The following is a 15,272-nucleotide window of genomic DNA, read 5'->3' on the forward strand; positions in this document are numbered from 1 at the left end:
AAAAACACTTGAGCAGGGGTGGGTGGGCCTGGGGAAGCGATCTGCCCATTTAGGTTCTCTCAGTTTCTCATTTTTCCAATCTTAAATTCAATTCTCCACATTTCTGCAGCAATTTGCGATTTTTTAAAAAAAAAATCCTCAAGAAAATTCTCCAGCATTTGAGTACAATTTCTCCTAATAAACACATTTTGCATGCATTTTTGACTAATGTATCCATCTTTGCAAGCCATTCCTCATCATATAATGCATCTTTGTATGTTATTTTCACTCATATACTAATTTTTATGCACATTTTCCCCTTACATAAGCATTTTTGAAAAAATTGTTTGGTTGGTGAACTGTGTTGCAAAATTTGAATAACTGTGAATTTTGAAAGATGGCTGTGCATTGGTTCTCCTATTGTTTCAGAAAGTGCAAATGTGATAGACATGTCTTGAAATGCGAACTGAATCAAATTTCTCGGCCATCCCTAGACCTGAAGGCTACATTGAGAAGCCTGAAGGCGCATATCCCCCCCCCCGGGCACCTGAGCTGCTCTGCTGTATACCACACCCTGAAGTTTGCTGTGTGCAGTGCCACAGGCCTGCTGAGTTTTGCAATTTATTTCATTTAATTAAATTTATATTCCTCTTGATTATGAAAAAACCTCTAAGCGGTTTACAAAAAACATTAAATTATCCGTTAAAAATAAGTAAACATTTTAAAAACTATTAAAAACTACAGCAGACTTAAAAAGAGAGAAGTGCAATTCTGCACACACGTACTTGGGTGTAAGACCCAAGCTGGCCATTTTCGGGATGCCCGGAGACCAGCAAGGGGCCCACAATGCCAAGGGGCCCACCATTATAAGCCTACAGTTCTGAGCTCAGAAGCAGCAACTTCATACCTGTCAGCTACCGTGGTAGGGAAAGACGCCCTGTGGTTTTCATCCACCTTAAGATCATTCTGCAAAATGAAACGTTGCTGGTCCTTGTACGCGCGGATGACGCTGCTCCCTTGGAAGGTCTCTGAAATGTGGGAGTAGATGGGTGAACGGCTGGCAGCTTCCAGGCGTTTCAGCTGGCAGGAGGTGGTGATGAAGAAACTCTGAGAGACAGAGTACAAAAATAAAGAGACGCCGCATCAGGAGAGCAAACTGGTGCCCCTTAGATGTGGTTGGACTCCAATTCCCATCAGCTCTGGCCAGCATGATCGGTCAGAATTCCAACTCCCGGCAGCCCTGGCCAGAAGGTGGAATGTTCTCGTCGATGGTGGCTGGTGCCTATTAGGAATGGTAGGGCGGAAGGCAGGGAGCCCGACAGCAGGTAGAGCCAGAGCCAATGACAGGTAGAGCCAACTCCTTCTCGTTTTGTCCCCACCTTCTTCCTCTCTGCTGAGTTCCACAAGGGCAACACACTGAGGCTAAAGAAGAGGAAGCTCCACCACCCCCTGCACTGGTTGTAAGAAAGAAGGCAGACAGGTGAGGGTTGGCTGAAGGAAGACTCAGGTTGGCGGGGAACTGCCCCATTCACCCAAACGGTCCCCAGCAGACTACGGCAGTGCCATTTTCTGCCAGGGTTCAAAGGGATTGTGGTTCACCTCCTAAAATCCCTGATTGGGGTGGTGGTGAAGGACATTGTTAGCACCACTGAGCTGCTGATGTCTTTTTTAGTTTAGAAAGGGAAAGGTGTGGGTTGTTTCTAACATCTTTAAGGAAGCCACCACTTGCTAAGTGGTCCTGGTTCCTTTGGGGACAGGAGAGCAGGCAGTGGAGGGGAAGTGGCCCTTTGAGGATTTTTTTGGAATGCTTGAACACTCTGCCACCCCCACACCAATACCTGAAGGTTTGCCAGTATAAAAATGAAACACTCCAAAGGGCCCTTCTTAGGGTGAGCAGGTTGTTCACTCATCTCTGATTAAGGACACAAGAAGAGCCCTGTTGGATCAGGCCAATGGCCCATCTACTTCAGGACCCTGTTCTCACAGTGGCCAACCAGATGCCCATGGGGAGCCCACAAGCAGGACCTGAGGACCACAACACTCTCCCCACTGCTGAATACCAGCCGCTGGGAATCACAAGTATATTGCCTCCAATGGTGGAGGTTGAACACAACCATCATAGTGGCAAAAGGGACCTAATGCATACCTGGAACACAGCATACAAGGCTGTCAGAGGAATGATGGCCACCACTGCTATAGGCGTGGCTGTTACAATCACAACGTAAATCTCCAGCAGATTAAACAGGAATCCCAGCAAGGACTTCAGCTTGTCTGGGATGACAGAATCAATGGCGTCCATTTCTTTGGAGAAGCGGTTGAGCAGGTCACCGCTGGATGTCTGCTCAAAGAAGGTCATAGGAGACCGGAGGACATCCCACAGAAGCCGCCAGAAGAGCTTGCGGGATGCGACTGTCCCAGCCAAGAGGACAGCAGCGATAGATCCGAACTTTCCAATGGCTGCAACACAAAAGGAAAGATCCCCCTTTGGCCCAGAGAACATACCTCCCTTTATTATCAATATTAAGATGGCTTAGGGTGGTTATTTACTTTTCCTGGGGCCTCCCTAGTTAGATCACGATTGCAATTTAAAACAAAAGTGCAAACAAAGAACACAATAGCTGAGTCATATCTAACTTGGTTCTACAAGGAGCAGACCTGTTAAAATGAATGGCCCTGAGTTAGTCATGTCCATTAATTTCAGTAGGCCCACTCTGAGTAGAACTAGCACTGGATACAAGCCAAATTACACAAGAGCTATATGTCTGGAACCACAGATCACACCAGATAGGGAAACTAAATAAACCCAAATGCCTGGCAAACAAGCAAACATTTTCACAAAGCACAGAAATGCCACTATAGAAGAAGGACTACCAGGCTCTCCCAAAGCAGAAAGAACCATAATATGGGCACTGCAACGAAAAAAGCCCTGGGATAATAATACACTCCATATTCTACAGGTACCAAGACCTTTGGAAAGATGGAGGCAGTGGTGGGATAGCGGTTAGAGCAGTGGACTAGGAAGATCAAGGTTCAAATCCCCCACTTAGCCATACAGCTCACTCTGTGACCAGTTACTTTCTTTCAGTCTAACCTTGAACAATATAGGCCACCTTAAGCTTCACGGAGAAAAAGCGGGATATAAACACAGTAAACACACAAACAAAAGATGGATTCATCTTTAGTCCACAAGGTGGGACAACTTTCTTCTATTTTATTTATTATCCACTCATTGCATTTCTATCCCGCCTTTGCTCCATGGAGCTTAAGGGGGCATACATGATTGTCCCCCTCGTCATTTAATTCCCAAAACAACCCTGAGGTAGGTTAGGTTGAGAGGCAGGGACTGGCCCAGGGTCACCCAGTGAGCTTCATGGCCAAGTGGGGATTCGAACTCTGCTGTTCCTGGTCCTAGTCCAACACTCTAACCACTATGCCACACTGGCTCTCAATGGATCTCTTCTATGTATTTAATTTCACCCTGGCTTGACTTGCACATTCCATTGTCTACAAGGCCTCCACGAAGTTGTCTGGCCAATTGCACGGGTACCACTGTAAGAGCAGTTGCATCCTGGTAGAAATATCCTCTCCGCAAGAAAGTCAGCTTATAACAGGGCTAGGGGAACCTTTTGTAGCCCAAGGGCCACTTTGCCTCAAGGGCAACCTTCTGGGGGCCGTGTGCCAGTGCTGGGTGGGACCAGAGGGAAAAGTGGGGGGAGCAATAGATGTGTCTCCTACCTTTGTACGGTAGGGTACGTTCCAGCCATGCAAAAGTCAGAGATTTGTACACAGACACACACACAGACACACACACAGACACAGACACAGAAACAGACACACACACACACACACACACACACACACACACACACACACACACAGACACACACTTTATTCTCCATCCAGGAAAGCAAGGGGCATGATCATAGTTTAAGGACATATTCTAGCCAGGAAAAAGCACTCAAGGAGGACACAGAGCAGGGCAGATGAGGGGTGGGGCTTGGGAAGAAGGGGTGTGACCGGGGGAAAGTCCCAAGGGCCGGAGAGAGAGGCCTGAAGGGCCACATTCAGGCCCCAGGCTTGAAGTTCTCTACACCTGGCATATAAGATGAAATGCAATTAACAGAAAGGATGCCAGGAGAGTGGAGGCTGGGGATGGAAAGATCTGTCGTTTTTCTCATTTTCCCAATCTTAAATTCAGCTCTCCATATTTCTGCAGCAGTTTGCGACTTTAAAAAAAAATCCTCATGTAAATTCTCCAGCATTTTAGAACGAATTTCTCCTAATGAACACATTTTTGCATGCAGTTTTGACTAATGTAATATATTTTTGTATGTTATTCATTTTAATGCACACTTTCCCCTAATATACGCATTTTTGTAAACACTGGTTGGTGAACTGCATCACAAAATTCAGATGTGAGAATTTCAAAGGATGGCTGGGTTTCAGTTCTCACATTGCCTCAGAAAGTGCAAACTTGATAGATTCAACTTGAAATGCAAACTGAATTGAATTTCTTGCCTATCGCTACTAGAGGCCGAGCAAACCTTGAGCAAATCCGAGGAAAAAGAAAACGCCGATGCGGAGCTCAGTGTGCTGCTGTGTCCCGTTGCAAACGGGGTCGTTGGCCCACAGGCTGAGCCAGTACCCTTGGCAAAACGAGGCGACTTGCTGGCCGATGAACAAAAGCACAATGTAGGCCCAGAGGAGAGAGCCCGCCACTCTCAGGTAGGTCAGGTAGATGGAAGCCTTAGCCTAGAAAGAGAGAGAGACCAAAGGAATAAACAAAAGCCAAGAAGAAAGGAAGGAGACAGGCTAAGACAGGAACATAAGATGCTGCTTTATATGCCCGACAGAAGCAGCTCGCTGGGTGAGGCGGAGTCACGATGCTACCTTCACAGCAGTGGGCTGCTCTTGCCAGGAGGGAGAGAAGAGAGGCGACAAGGAGGTCGGCGCAGTGCAAATGCATCAGCAGGAGCACTGGATTGGCTCTGCCAATGTCTCTGCACCATGCCAGCCTCTCCACTGCCTCTCCCCTCTCCCACCCAGGAAGCAATAGTGACTCACCTGATGGAAAGTTGCTGTTAATATTTTATGTATTTTTTATTTTTTAAATTATTTTTATTACTACTGCTACTGACGCTTTGAGCCTGCCCTTCCTCCCAGAAGGAGCCCAGGAATGCAAACAAGGGACAAAACACTGAAAACATCTTAGAACATCTCAAAAACAAAATGTCTTAAAAACGTCTTTAAAAGCAGTTCCAAAACAGATGCAAACTGGGAGTGGCTCCACCCCATCTGACGAGCTGCCTCCCATGCCAGACTCTTTTTGTCCATCGAGTCTTGTATTGTCAGCTCTGCCTGATGACTGCTCTTCCTGGTCAGAGGCAGAGGGATTGCCCGTGTCACCTGAAAGGGAGTGAACCTGGGACATTCTGCCTGCACAGCGTGTGCCCTAGAGCTGTGGCTCCTGCCTTTATTCATCCCCGCATGCTCTTGGTAAACAGCTTGCATAGGATGCTGGACAGGCTGTTTACCTACTCTCCATGGTGTCAGGCAGGGGACCTCCTGGACACCTGTGACCCAATCCTTTCAGCTGGAGATGCTGGAAAGTGAAACTGGGACCTTCCGCATACAGAGCAGGTGTCCTTCCACTGAGCTACAGTCTCTCCCCAAGCTGACAACGGTGCAACGGTCACAGAGAAACAGAGGAAATTCCCTTATACTGAGCCAGACCATTGGTCCATCCAGCTCAGCACTGTCCACACTGACCGGCAGCAACCCTCCAGGGTTTCAAGCAGGGTACTCTGCCAGCCCTACCTGGAGATGCTGGGTATTGAACCTGGGACCTTCTGTGTGCAAGGCAGATGATCTACCACTGAGGACAACTGCCTGAGAGCCAAGCTACACTTTATACGTTCTAGGATGCTTCTTACTTAAGTCTCTTCCTCCTTCCTGTTTGTCCACTCAAAATCACCTCCCCACAAGTTATTTTTCTTCCTACAACGGGGTGGGGTGGGGGAGATAGAGGCAAATTCTAATGATTTGCATTATTTTTTTAAAAATTGCATTATGTAAGAATCACAGAATTACATGTAATGGTACAGTTCGCCTACAATGCTAAGCCAAACCATGGTTAGCATGAACTTGCGGGCTCCCGGAGAAGAGATGCTGCTCTCCCCAGTCCTCTTGCTGCTCACTACATTGCAAAATTCAGATATGTGTGATTTTCAAAAGGACAGCTGCATTTCGGCTTGCATATTATTCTGGACAGTTCAAATTAGGCAGGTTTTGCCTTCAAATGCAAAATGGAATTGAATTTCTCCCCTAACCCTAGGAGGAGCACCCTCGCCTCATATCTAACCATGAGATAGACAGGGTGTTGCGATAGAAGATTGCGTTATAGACACATATAATCCCTTTTTAAGTTTATATAGAGCCAGTGTGGTGTAGTGTTTAAGGTGCTGGACTACGACCTGTGAGACCAGGGTTCGCATCCCAACACAGCCATGAAGCTCACTGGGTGACCTTGGGCCCATCCCTGCCTCTCAGCCTCAGAGGACGGCAATGGGAAACCACCTCTGAATACTGCTTACCATGAAAACCCTATTCATAGAGTTGCCATAAGTCAGGATCGACTAGAAGGCAGTCCATTTCCATTTCAAGTTTATATATATTAAAGAAGACTTCAAGTTACCCTCCCAGTTAGCCGTTTTTCGCCTTCGGCCACAAATCCTGCCCTTTCTCCAACTGTTGGCTTGTAACCGCCTCTCTCAGTCGAAGGCTTGTAAGACCTTTTTGGAAAGAAAAAGTGGATTCATTTCATATAACCCATGCCAAGCAGGCTTCTACTTCTTTCCTTTCTTTGTGAGCCCGTTGTTTCCACCTTTGCAACGACCTACGAGAGCCGGAACGTTAACTGCTTCATCCCCGTGATCAAGCTGAAGTACTGCTTAGCCTGGACACTGTCTGTGTTGGCAAAAGCTGGACTGCTCCTGTTCCTTTTCCTGTATTAGGACTAGCAGACACAGAACCAGCAGGACACCTCCGTGGTATCATGTTGTGATGCCAACATATTGATGGAAGAACTAGTAGACATTGTCTAATTGTTCAGAATTTATTAGGAAAGTGTTAGGAAAATGTAATTTGTTACTGTATTTTCATTTGAAAGCTGTTATTGTTGCTTTTTAATAACGTTATGATCTTGTTATTTAATTTTTGTACATGGTACCATTTTTATTGATATGTATTTGTATATTTATGTTTATTTTTTGTAAGCCGCCTTATTTATTTATTTCATTTGTATACCGCCCCATAGCCGAAGCTCTCTGGGCGGTTTACAACAATTAAAAACATTAAAAACAAATATACAAATGTAAAAACACATTTTTTAAAAAACAATTAAAAAACAGATGCTAAAATGCCTGGGAGAAGAGGAAAGTCTTAACTTGGCACCGAAAAGATAACATTGTTGGCGTCAGGCACACCTCGTCAGGGAGATCGTTCCATAAGGAGGGCCTTTTGGTCAAAAAGCAGCATAGAAATAAACCATAATAATAATAATATAACAAGGTCCTAACAATCCAAAATTCTCTGACGACACAATCCTATATTTGAGTTCCACCAACTAAAGGATCGTATGGTTTGGGGGAAGCCCACGGAACAAAAGCCATGCTGCCACGGTGTCGGACCAGCAGTCAACACAGCCAAGATGGAGCAGACTCCAGGGGAGATGGGGTGGCACAGGGGAGAGGAGTCTTTTCGGATTCTGACCATGAGGGCAGGGAGCGTCTTAGAATTGATTTGTGTAAGCCCCTCGGAAAGCCTGTTTAGCTAAAGGTCAAAGTATAAATGCTGTAGATGCATAAACGAACAGTGGTTAAACACAACTACCCAGTACTACTCAGACCACTGGGTGGATTTTTTTTAAAAAAAAAGTGGGCTGGCATCAGCAGCGAGCCCTGATGGGGTGCTGGGGACCCAACTTGGACTTGCCATGCAACCATTAATTCACCACCAACAGACCATTTGGCCCTCCTTCCCAGACAGTATTTTCTTTCCATTTGTTAAGAAATAGCACAACTCTTATCTTGTGCCATCAGAGTAAAAATATACTTAAATATGTTGAAGAACATAAGAACATAACAAGAGTCCTGCTGGATCAGTCCAGTGGCCCATCTAGTCCAGCATCCTGTTTTCACAGTGGCCAACCAGATGCCACAATGGGACGCCCGCAAGCAGGACCTGAGTGCAACCACACTCTCCCTGCTTGTGATTTCCAGCAACTGGTATTCAAAGCCATGTAGCCTCCAACCGTAGAGAGAGAACATAGCCATTTTGTCTACAAGCCACTGATAGTCTTATCCTCCATGAATTTGGCTAGTCCTCTCTTAAATCCATCCACGTTGACAGCCATCACTGCCTCTTGTGGGAATGAATGCCATAGTTTAACTACGACCTGTGTGAAGTCGTCCTTCCTTTTGTTTGGCTTCAATGGATGTCCACAAGTTCTAGCATTATGAGGGAGAAAAATGTCTCTTTGTCCACTTTTTGTGCACCCTGCATGGTTACAAACAGCTCTATCATGTTGCTGTCACCTCACTTTTTCTCTAAATGAAGAACTTAGATAACGGCAAAGGGCTCTTGCTGAGTTTTAAGGAGCTTCCAGGTCACATCCACGCCATATATTTAAAGCACTATTACTAACAGTCCTGGAGAATCCTGGGAATTGTAGTTTGTCAAGGGTGCTGGGAATTGTAGCTCTGTGAAATCAGCAGCCTTAACAAACTACAGTTCCCAGGATTCTTTGGGAGAAGCCATGACTGTTAAACTGGTGCTTGAGTGATTTGAATATATGATGTGAACGTGACCTGAGGCTGCCATCCTAACTAGGGGTGGAAGGATTTGTCAATTTCGGTTTTCCCAGTTTCTCATTTTTCTTAAATTCAGTTTTTCACATTTCTGTAGCAATTTGTGATTTTTTTTAAAAAAAAATCCTCATGAACATTCTTCAGCATTTATTGCGAATTTCTCCTAATAATCACATTTTTGTACGGTTTTGACTAATGCACACATTTTTGCAAGCAACTTCTCCAGATATAATGAATTTTTGTATGTTATTTTCACCAACATATTCATTCCTACACACATTTTCCCCATATGTATGCATTGTTTGGTTGGTGAACTGCATCGCAAAATTCAGAAAAGTGCAACTTTTGAAGGACGGCTGTGTTTCGGTTCTCATTGTTTGGGAAAATGCAAATTTAATATATTTGGGCTTTAAATATGAACTGAATCAAATTTCTCCCCTATCTGGGGTTTCCGAACCATGTCCACTCAGAAGTAAATCCCAATGGATTGAGCGGGGCTTACTCCCAGATAAAGTGGGGTTAGGATGCAGTTTCTGTTACTTACTCTCCAAGCTTCCTCTGGTGGGTCATGCGTCCTGTGGGGATAATTTCAACACCTGTACCTGTGGAATTAAGAAGTTTCATAATCTCCGAAGATGCATGAAAAGGTAGCACTGGAAGGATAATAGCAGCTCTTGTCTTCTCTTTCAAAGAGAGCTTGTTAAACCTCCTGGAATTACTTTTTTTCTTGGGGCTGTTATCTGATTAAAGAAAGTGGATGCCCATGTATGATTTACTGGGATATCCGAAAGGCATAGTACAATTCCCAGAGTGGCTTAAACAATCAATCTTTCTTCCCAGGGAACTCTGGGAATTGTTGTTCTGTGAGGGGAATGGGGGTCTCCTAACGACTCTCAGCAACCTTAACAAACTACACAGTTCCCAGGCTTTTTTTTGGGGGGGGCAACCATGACTGTTTAAAGTTGTAACATTGTTCTTTACAGTATTGTGCAGATGTGATCGTAGTGTCTTAGGGGCATTCTGGGAAAAAATGGGTTGCTCCCACTGGCCAAAGAAAATCTCAAATGAATGAATGAATATGTGTGAGTGTGCACGTGAGAGAGAGACTTTTTTTCTATAGCCATGAAGCAGAGCTTGGAAAAGTTACTTTTTTGAACTACAGCTCCCATCAGCCCAATCCAGTGGCCATGCTGGCTGGGGCTGATGGGAGTTGTAGTTCAAAAAAGTAACTTTTCCAAGCTCTGCCATGAAGTAACATGGGAAACAGCTCCAATAAACACACCCTTCAGCAGCTCATTGGCTCATTCCTCATAGATACCAAGTGAAATAAACCATCTGTTATAGCAGTATCATCTGAATACAGAACTCCAGGAGAGAGTGACCTGCAGTACCTTGCATATCCTGACCCTCTTTCTTGTCTGGGTTGTGTGACCTGAGGAAGTCTGCAAAAGCCCCCTGCCTCTGCACAAGTTCTTGACAACAGCCTGTTTCAGAGATTGCTCCATTCGTTATAAGAACAATATTGTCCACTTTGGGCAAAATATGGACGGTGTTGGTCACCAGAACACGAGTCTGCAATGCAAAGAAACAATCCTTTAAATGGACTATCCCATTTTGTGATGCCCAACCGGCATCTTCTTTGATTCTGCTAGATTGTACAAATTTCCTGGGATGCCAATAGCAACGGAGTAGGGTTAATCTGTAAAGAGTTAATGCTCCGCACCAGTCCATAATTCACATTTACCTCTGAAACAGCTTGGAAAAGTTACTGTTTTTGAACTACAACTCCCATCAGCCCAATCCAGTGGCCATGCTGGCTGGGGCTGATGGGAGTTGTAGTTCAAAAAAGTAACTTTTCCAAGCTTTGCTCTGAAAATACCTTCAGGTTTTTTTGCATTTTAATGGATCGATTTTATTTGTCACGTTTTACACCGAAGTGTCTGTAAGCGACTTGCATAATGAGCCCTTGAGAACATAAGAAGAACCTGCTGGATCAGGCCAGTGGCCAACCAGGTGCCCCAGTGGGAAGTCCGCAGGAAGGATCTGAGTGCAACGAGCACTCTCCCCTCCTGCGGTTTCTAGAAACTGGTATTTAGAAGCATACTTCCTCTAACTATGGAGCCAGAACGTAGCCATCGTGGCTAGTAGCCACCGACAGCTTTATCCTCCATGAATTTGTCTAATCTTCTTTTAAAGCCATTCAAGTTGGTGGCTCTCACTGCCTCCGGTGGGAGCAAATTCCACAGCTTAACTCGGTACTGTGTGAAGAAGTATTTCCTTTTGTCTGTCCTGAATCTTCCGACATTCAGCTTCATAGAAATAACAGACAGAAATAATAAGAAACATTAAAACCAAACATAAAGACAGCGATAAAACAAGACCACTTATGCATGGCATTGAGAAAGTGGATAGAGAAAAGTTTTTCTCCCTCTCTCATAATACTAGAACTCGTGGACATTCAAAGAAGCTGAATGTTGGAAGATTCAGGACAGACAAAAGGAAGTACTTCTTTACTCAGCGCATAGTTAAACTATGGAATTTGCTCCCACAAGATGCAGCAATGGCCACCAGCTTGGATGGCTTTAAAAGAAGATTAGACAAATTCATGGAGGACAGGGCTATCAATGGCTACTAGCCGTGATGGCTGTGCTCTGCCACCCTAGTCAGATGCAGTACGTTTCTGAAAACTAGTTGCCGGAAGCCTCAGGAGGGGAGAGTGTTCTTGCACTCGGGTCCTGCTTGCGGGCTTCCCCCAGGCACCTGGTTGGCCACTGTGAGAACAGGATGCTGGACTAGATGGGCCACTGGCCTGATCCAGCAGGCTCTTCTTATGTTCTTAAGACCTAAAGGGCTCATCCAGATATATCCTAACTGCCCCACTTGATAGGCACACAAAAAAAGAGGCCACGGATATGACTAGGTATCCTCCTAATTAAAGACCAAATGCCTGGGAAAATAAAAGTGTTTTGCCTGGCACCTAAAACCAGACAACAATGGCAACAGGCATGCTTTCCTAGGGAGAACATTTCACAAGTGGGGGGCCACCACTGAAAAGCCCCATTCTTCTGTCACCCCTCTCTCTTCTTGGCAGGTGTCAAGTGCCTGCTAGAGGGGAGAAGGGGGAATTTGCTCGGCTCTGCACTTGCTATCACATCTTTCCCCAATCTAATCCCATTGAGATATTTTGGATGCCAAATCCCATCAGTCCCAGCCAACTTGGCCAGGGTTCAGGAATGATGGGAGCTGTCATGGTTGGCAACTGTTGGAGACAAAATGCTGGATTGGATGAGCCCTTGGTCTGATCCAGCAAGACAATTTTTAGGATTAAAATGTGCGTGCACCGTTTGGAACCAATATATGGCATGCGTAAGTTGGCATGATGTGCATGTATATCTTCCACGCCTCATTACAGCCATCACAAAGAACAAATGCCAGTTTAGTGCTAAAATGATGAACAAAGAGCGAGATTCAACAGCTTGCTCCTCTTTTGAAACTCAAACCTTATGTCCAACTAAATGATTTTAGGACTATACATACTGAATTCTTTCAAGCCATGAAAGGAAAGGCGTCCACGTAGAGCTTAAAGAGAGAGAGGTGGCTGAGCAATTGGTACCTTGTTGTTTAATAGGCCATTTGGTCCAATGACCTGGTCAAAAATGTGCTGGCCAACCTGAGCATCCACAGCTGAAAGGGGGTCATCCAGAAGGTAAACCGATGCCTTCTTGTAAACTGCTCGAGCCAAGCTGAGTCTCTGCTTTTGTCCTCCAGAAATATTTATGCCCTGTTGCAATATAAAACTTTATCGACAACTCATACATAGGAACATAAGAAGCCACCAGATACTGAGTCAAACCATTAGTCTATCTAGCTCAGTATTGTCAACACTGACTGGCAGCAGCTCTCTAAGGTTTCAAGGAGGGGACCTACCCAGCCCTACCTGGAGATGCCAGGGATTGAACCTGGGACCTTCTGCATGCAACGCAGATGCTCTACCACTGAGCTATGACCCTTTCTACCTACTTTATCACAGAGAATGAAAAGAATGAAAAGTTCCCAGGATCCTTTGCTGGATGCCTTGACGGTTAAAGTGGTATAACAATGCTTTAAATGTATGGCACAGATGTGGCTTTGATCAGACAAATAATGAGCCAAGAACCTTCTCTCCTATTTCTGTCTGGCTTCCAGCAGGGAAGCTATCCAGGTCCAGTTGCAGTGCACAGGCTCTGACCACTCTGTCGTACCATCTCCGATCCATCTTTTGTCCAAAAGTGATATTGTCTTCCACTGATGCATTTTGTATCCAGGGTTTCTGGGGAACAAATGCTACTGTGCCCTGTGAAATTGAATTATGTTAGATTCAAATGAAGAGTATAAGAATACCAGCTGTGCAAGCTTTAAAATGTAAATATCCATAATGACAATGCACAATAAAACATTTCCATTAAAAACAGCACAGCAATAAAAACAAGAAACCTGGGTCAGGATATCAAGGGAAAGTCTGTGTAAACATTTATGACATTTGTAGAGTGGTTGTCAAAAATAATAGGAGAGCAAGTAAAATATTATTAATTGAAAGAGCAACAATATTAAAACGTTAAAACTGACTATTGTGAAAATGAGGAATAATACACTTTTTACTCTTCTGTGGTGCATTTTTATCAACATAAACTGCTTTAATGTCAGAAAAGCAACATATAAATAATAAACTAAACCAGTGGCGGCTGGTGCTCCATGTCAGTGGGGCAGTGGAATCCGCACTGGGTTTTAGTGTGAACTTTCAAGGAGCTGTCCAAGGTTCTTCAGCACCAGCCGCCACTGAACCAAGCTAAAACTGAAAAGCTTGCCTACGATGAAAAAGAGAGAAGCTCTTACCTTCATCGCAAGGATGCCTTCAGTTTTGTGCAGCTCACCAAGTAATGCAGAGAGTAGTGAGGATTTTCCAGCTCCTACCTGTCCGACCACAGCACACAGACTGCCTCGAGGTATGGCAAGATTTATCCTGCACAGATATATAATATATATACACACACACTTCACTGAGCTTCCGGCACATATTACGTGTAGAAAGGACAGGGAATGGGCCACACCAACTGTAAGGTGCTGAGAGAGGCAGCAGTCTTGAACCCGGCCTCCAGCAGTCAGTCTATAGTGCCTTACCTCCAGCACCCTGGTTCCTCAGAAGGCCAAGCAGGCCAGTCCTGATGGATCAATGTTTAGGCTGGCCACTTATTCAGGGGAAGGGCCAGAGGTCAGTGGTAGAGCATCTGCCTTGCATGCAGAAGGCCCCAGGTTCAAGCCCCGGCATCTCCAGGTAGGCCAGGGAGAGACTCCCTCTCTGAAACCCTGGAGAGTTGCTGCCAGTCAGTGTAGACAATACCGAGCATGATAGACCAATGGTCTGATTCAGTATAAGGCAGCTTTCTATGTATTGCCAAAAGACAGAAAATGCAACACCCCAAAAGAGGGCACAGATTTACACAAAACTGGCAATGAGCTGATTTATATGTACAGATGCACATTCATAAATAATTACTACCATTTAAACAGAAATGCAGTATATCTCATCCAGAGCTTGGAAAAATTACTTTTTTTAAACTACAACTCCCATCAGCCCCAACCAGCATGGCCACTGGATTGGGCTGATGGGAGTTGTAGTTCAAAAAAGTAACTTTTCCAAGCTCTAATCTCACCATAACAAGGAACACTGTGCCCAGGTGACAACTGCTGATGGCAAAGTTCAAGGCCCTTACCCTCGCTTCTTATGGTTCTTTATCTTTAAACAGGACATGGACCCAGACAGTCCTTCAGCGGAGGGTATTAAAGGAAGTGTTAAGGGGGAACCTATGGCCACCTAGGCTGTGTTTCCAGCCTGAAGATAATCAGCCGGCTTCCTGTCAGCTGACTCTGGAAAGTAATCAGGGCACATCAGGACCTGGCTCCTCAGTCTGAGCAACTTCAAGCACCACAACAGACTTGTAAGAACCCTGCTGGATCAGGCCAGCGGCTCATCTCGTCCAGCATTCTGTTTTCACAGTGGCCAACCAGATGTCTGTGGGACAGTGGTGGCTGGTGGCTCCATGTCAGTGGGGCAATGGAATCCACTCCGGGCTCTAGCCCAAACTTCCAAGGAGCTGTCTAAGCTGCTGGAAACTACCAACCGCCACTGCTATGGAAAGTCTGCAAGCAGCACCCGAGTGCAACAGCTCTCTCCCCACCTGCGGTTTCCAGCAACTGGTATTAGGAAGCATACTGCCTCAGACAGCGGAGGGACAGCATAGCCAACGATTGCCTTCTCCTCCATGAATTTGTCTAATCCCCTTTTAAAGCCATCTTTAAAAGATGTGTCTTGCCTTCTTGCTCCTGCATCTGACTCATGTTCTGTCTCCAAATACAACTTCTGCCTCTGGTCCTTTGATCCTTGCCTGA

General features: G+C 45.2%; 1 protein-coding gene across 4 annotated transcripts in view; it reads right to left on the reverse strand.

Annotated features, from left to right (window-relative positions):
• Positions 1–15,272, reverse strand: part of ABCC6 (ATP binding cassette subfamily C member 6) — a 52,324-nt gene that overhangs the window by 13,384 nt on the left and 23,668 nt on the right. For 3 of the 4 annotated variants that reach the window (XM_061600075.1, XM_061600077.1, XM_061600076.1), the window contains 9 exons: positions 13,719–13,845; positions 13,003–13,179; positions 12,460–12,627; positions 10,238–10,418; positions 9,391–9,448; positions 6,674–6,770; positions 4,524–4,731; positions 2,126–2,436; positions 887–1,086 (listed from right to left, as the gene is read on the reverse strand). In XM_061600075.1, the coding sequence (XP_061456059.1) occupies positions 887–1,086; positions 2,126–2,436; positions 4,524–4,731; positions 6,674–6,770; positions 9,391–9,448; positions 10,238–10,418; positions 12,460–12,627; positions 13,003–13,179; positions 13,719–13,845 (1,527 nt within the window). Of the gene's footprint in view, positions 1–886; positions 1,087–2,125; positions 2,437–4,523; positions 4,732–6,673; positions 6,771–9,390; positions 9,449–10,237; positions 10,419–12,459; positions 12,628–13,002; positions 13,180–13,718; positions 13,846–15,272 lie in introns of those variants that run through there. The other variant, XM_061600078.1, reaches the window with a different exon arrangement.

This window comes from Rhineura floridana, chromosome 17 (genome assembly GCF_030035675.1).
Source record: "Rhineura floridana isolate rRhiFlo1 chromosome 17, rRhiFlo1.hap2, whole genome shotgun sequence".
NCBI classification, from domain to species: Eukaryota; Metazoa; Chordata; class Lepidosauria; order Squamata; family Rhineuridae; genus Rhineura; species Rhineura floridana.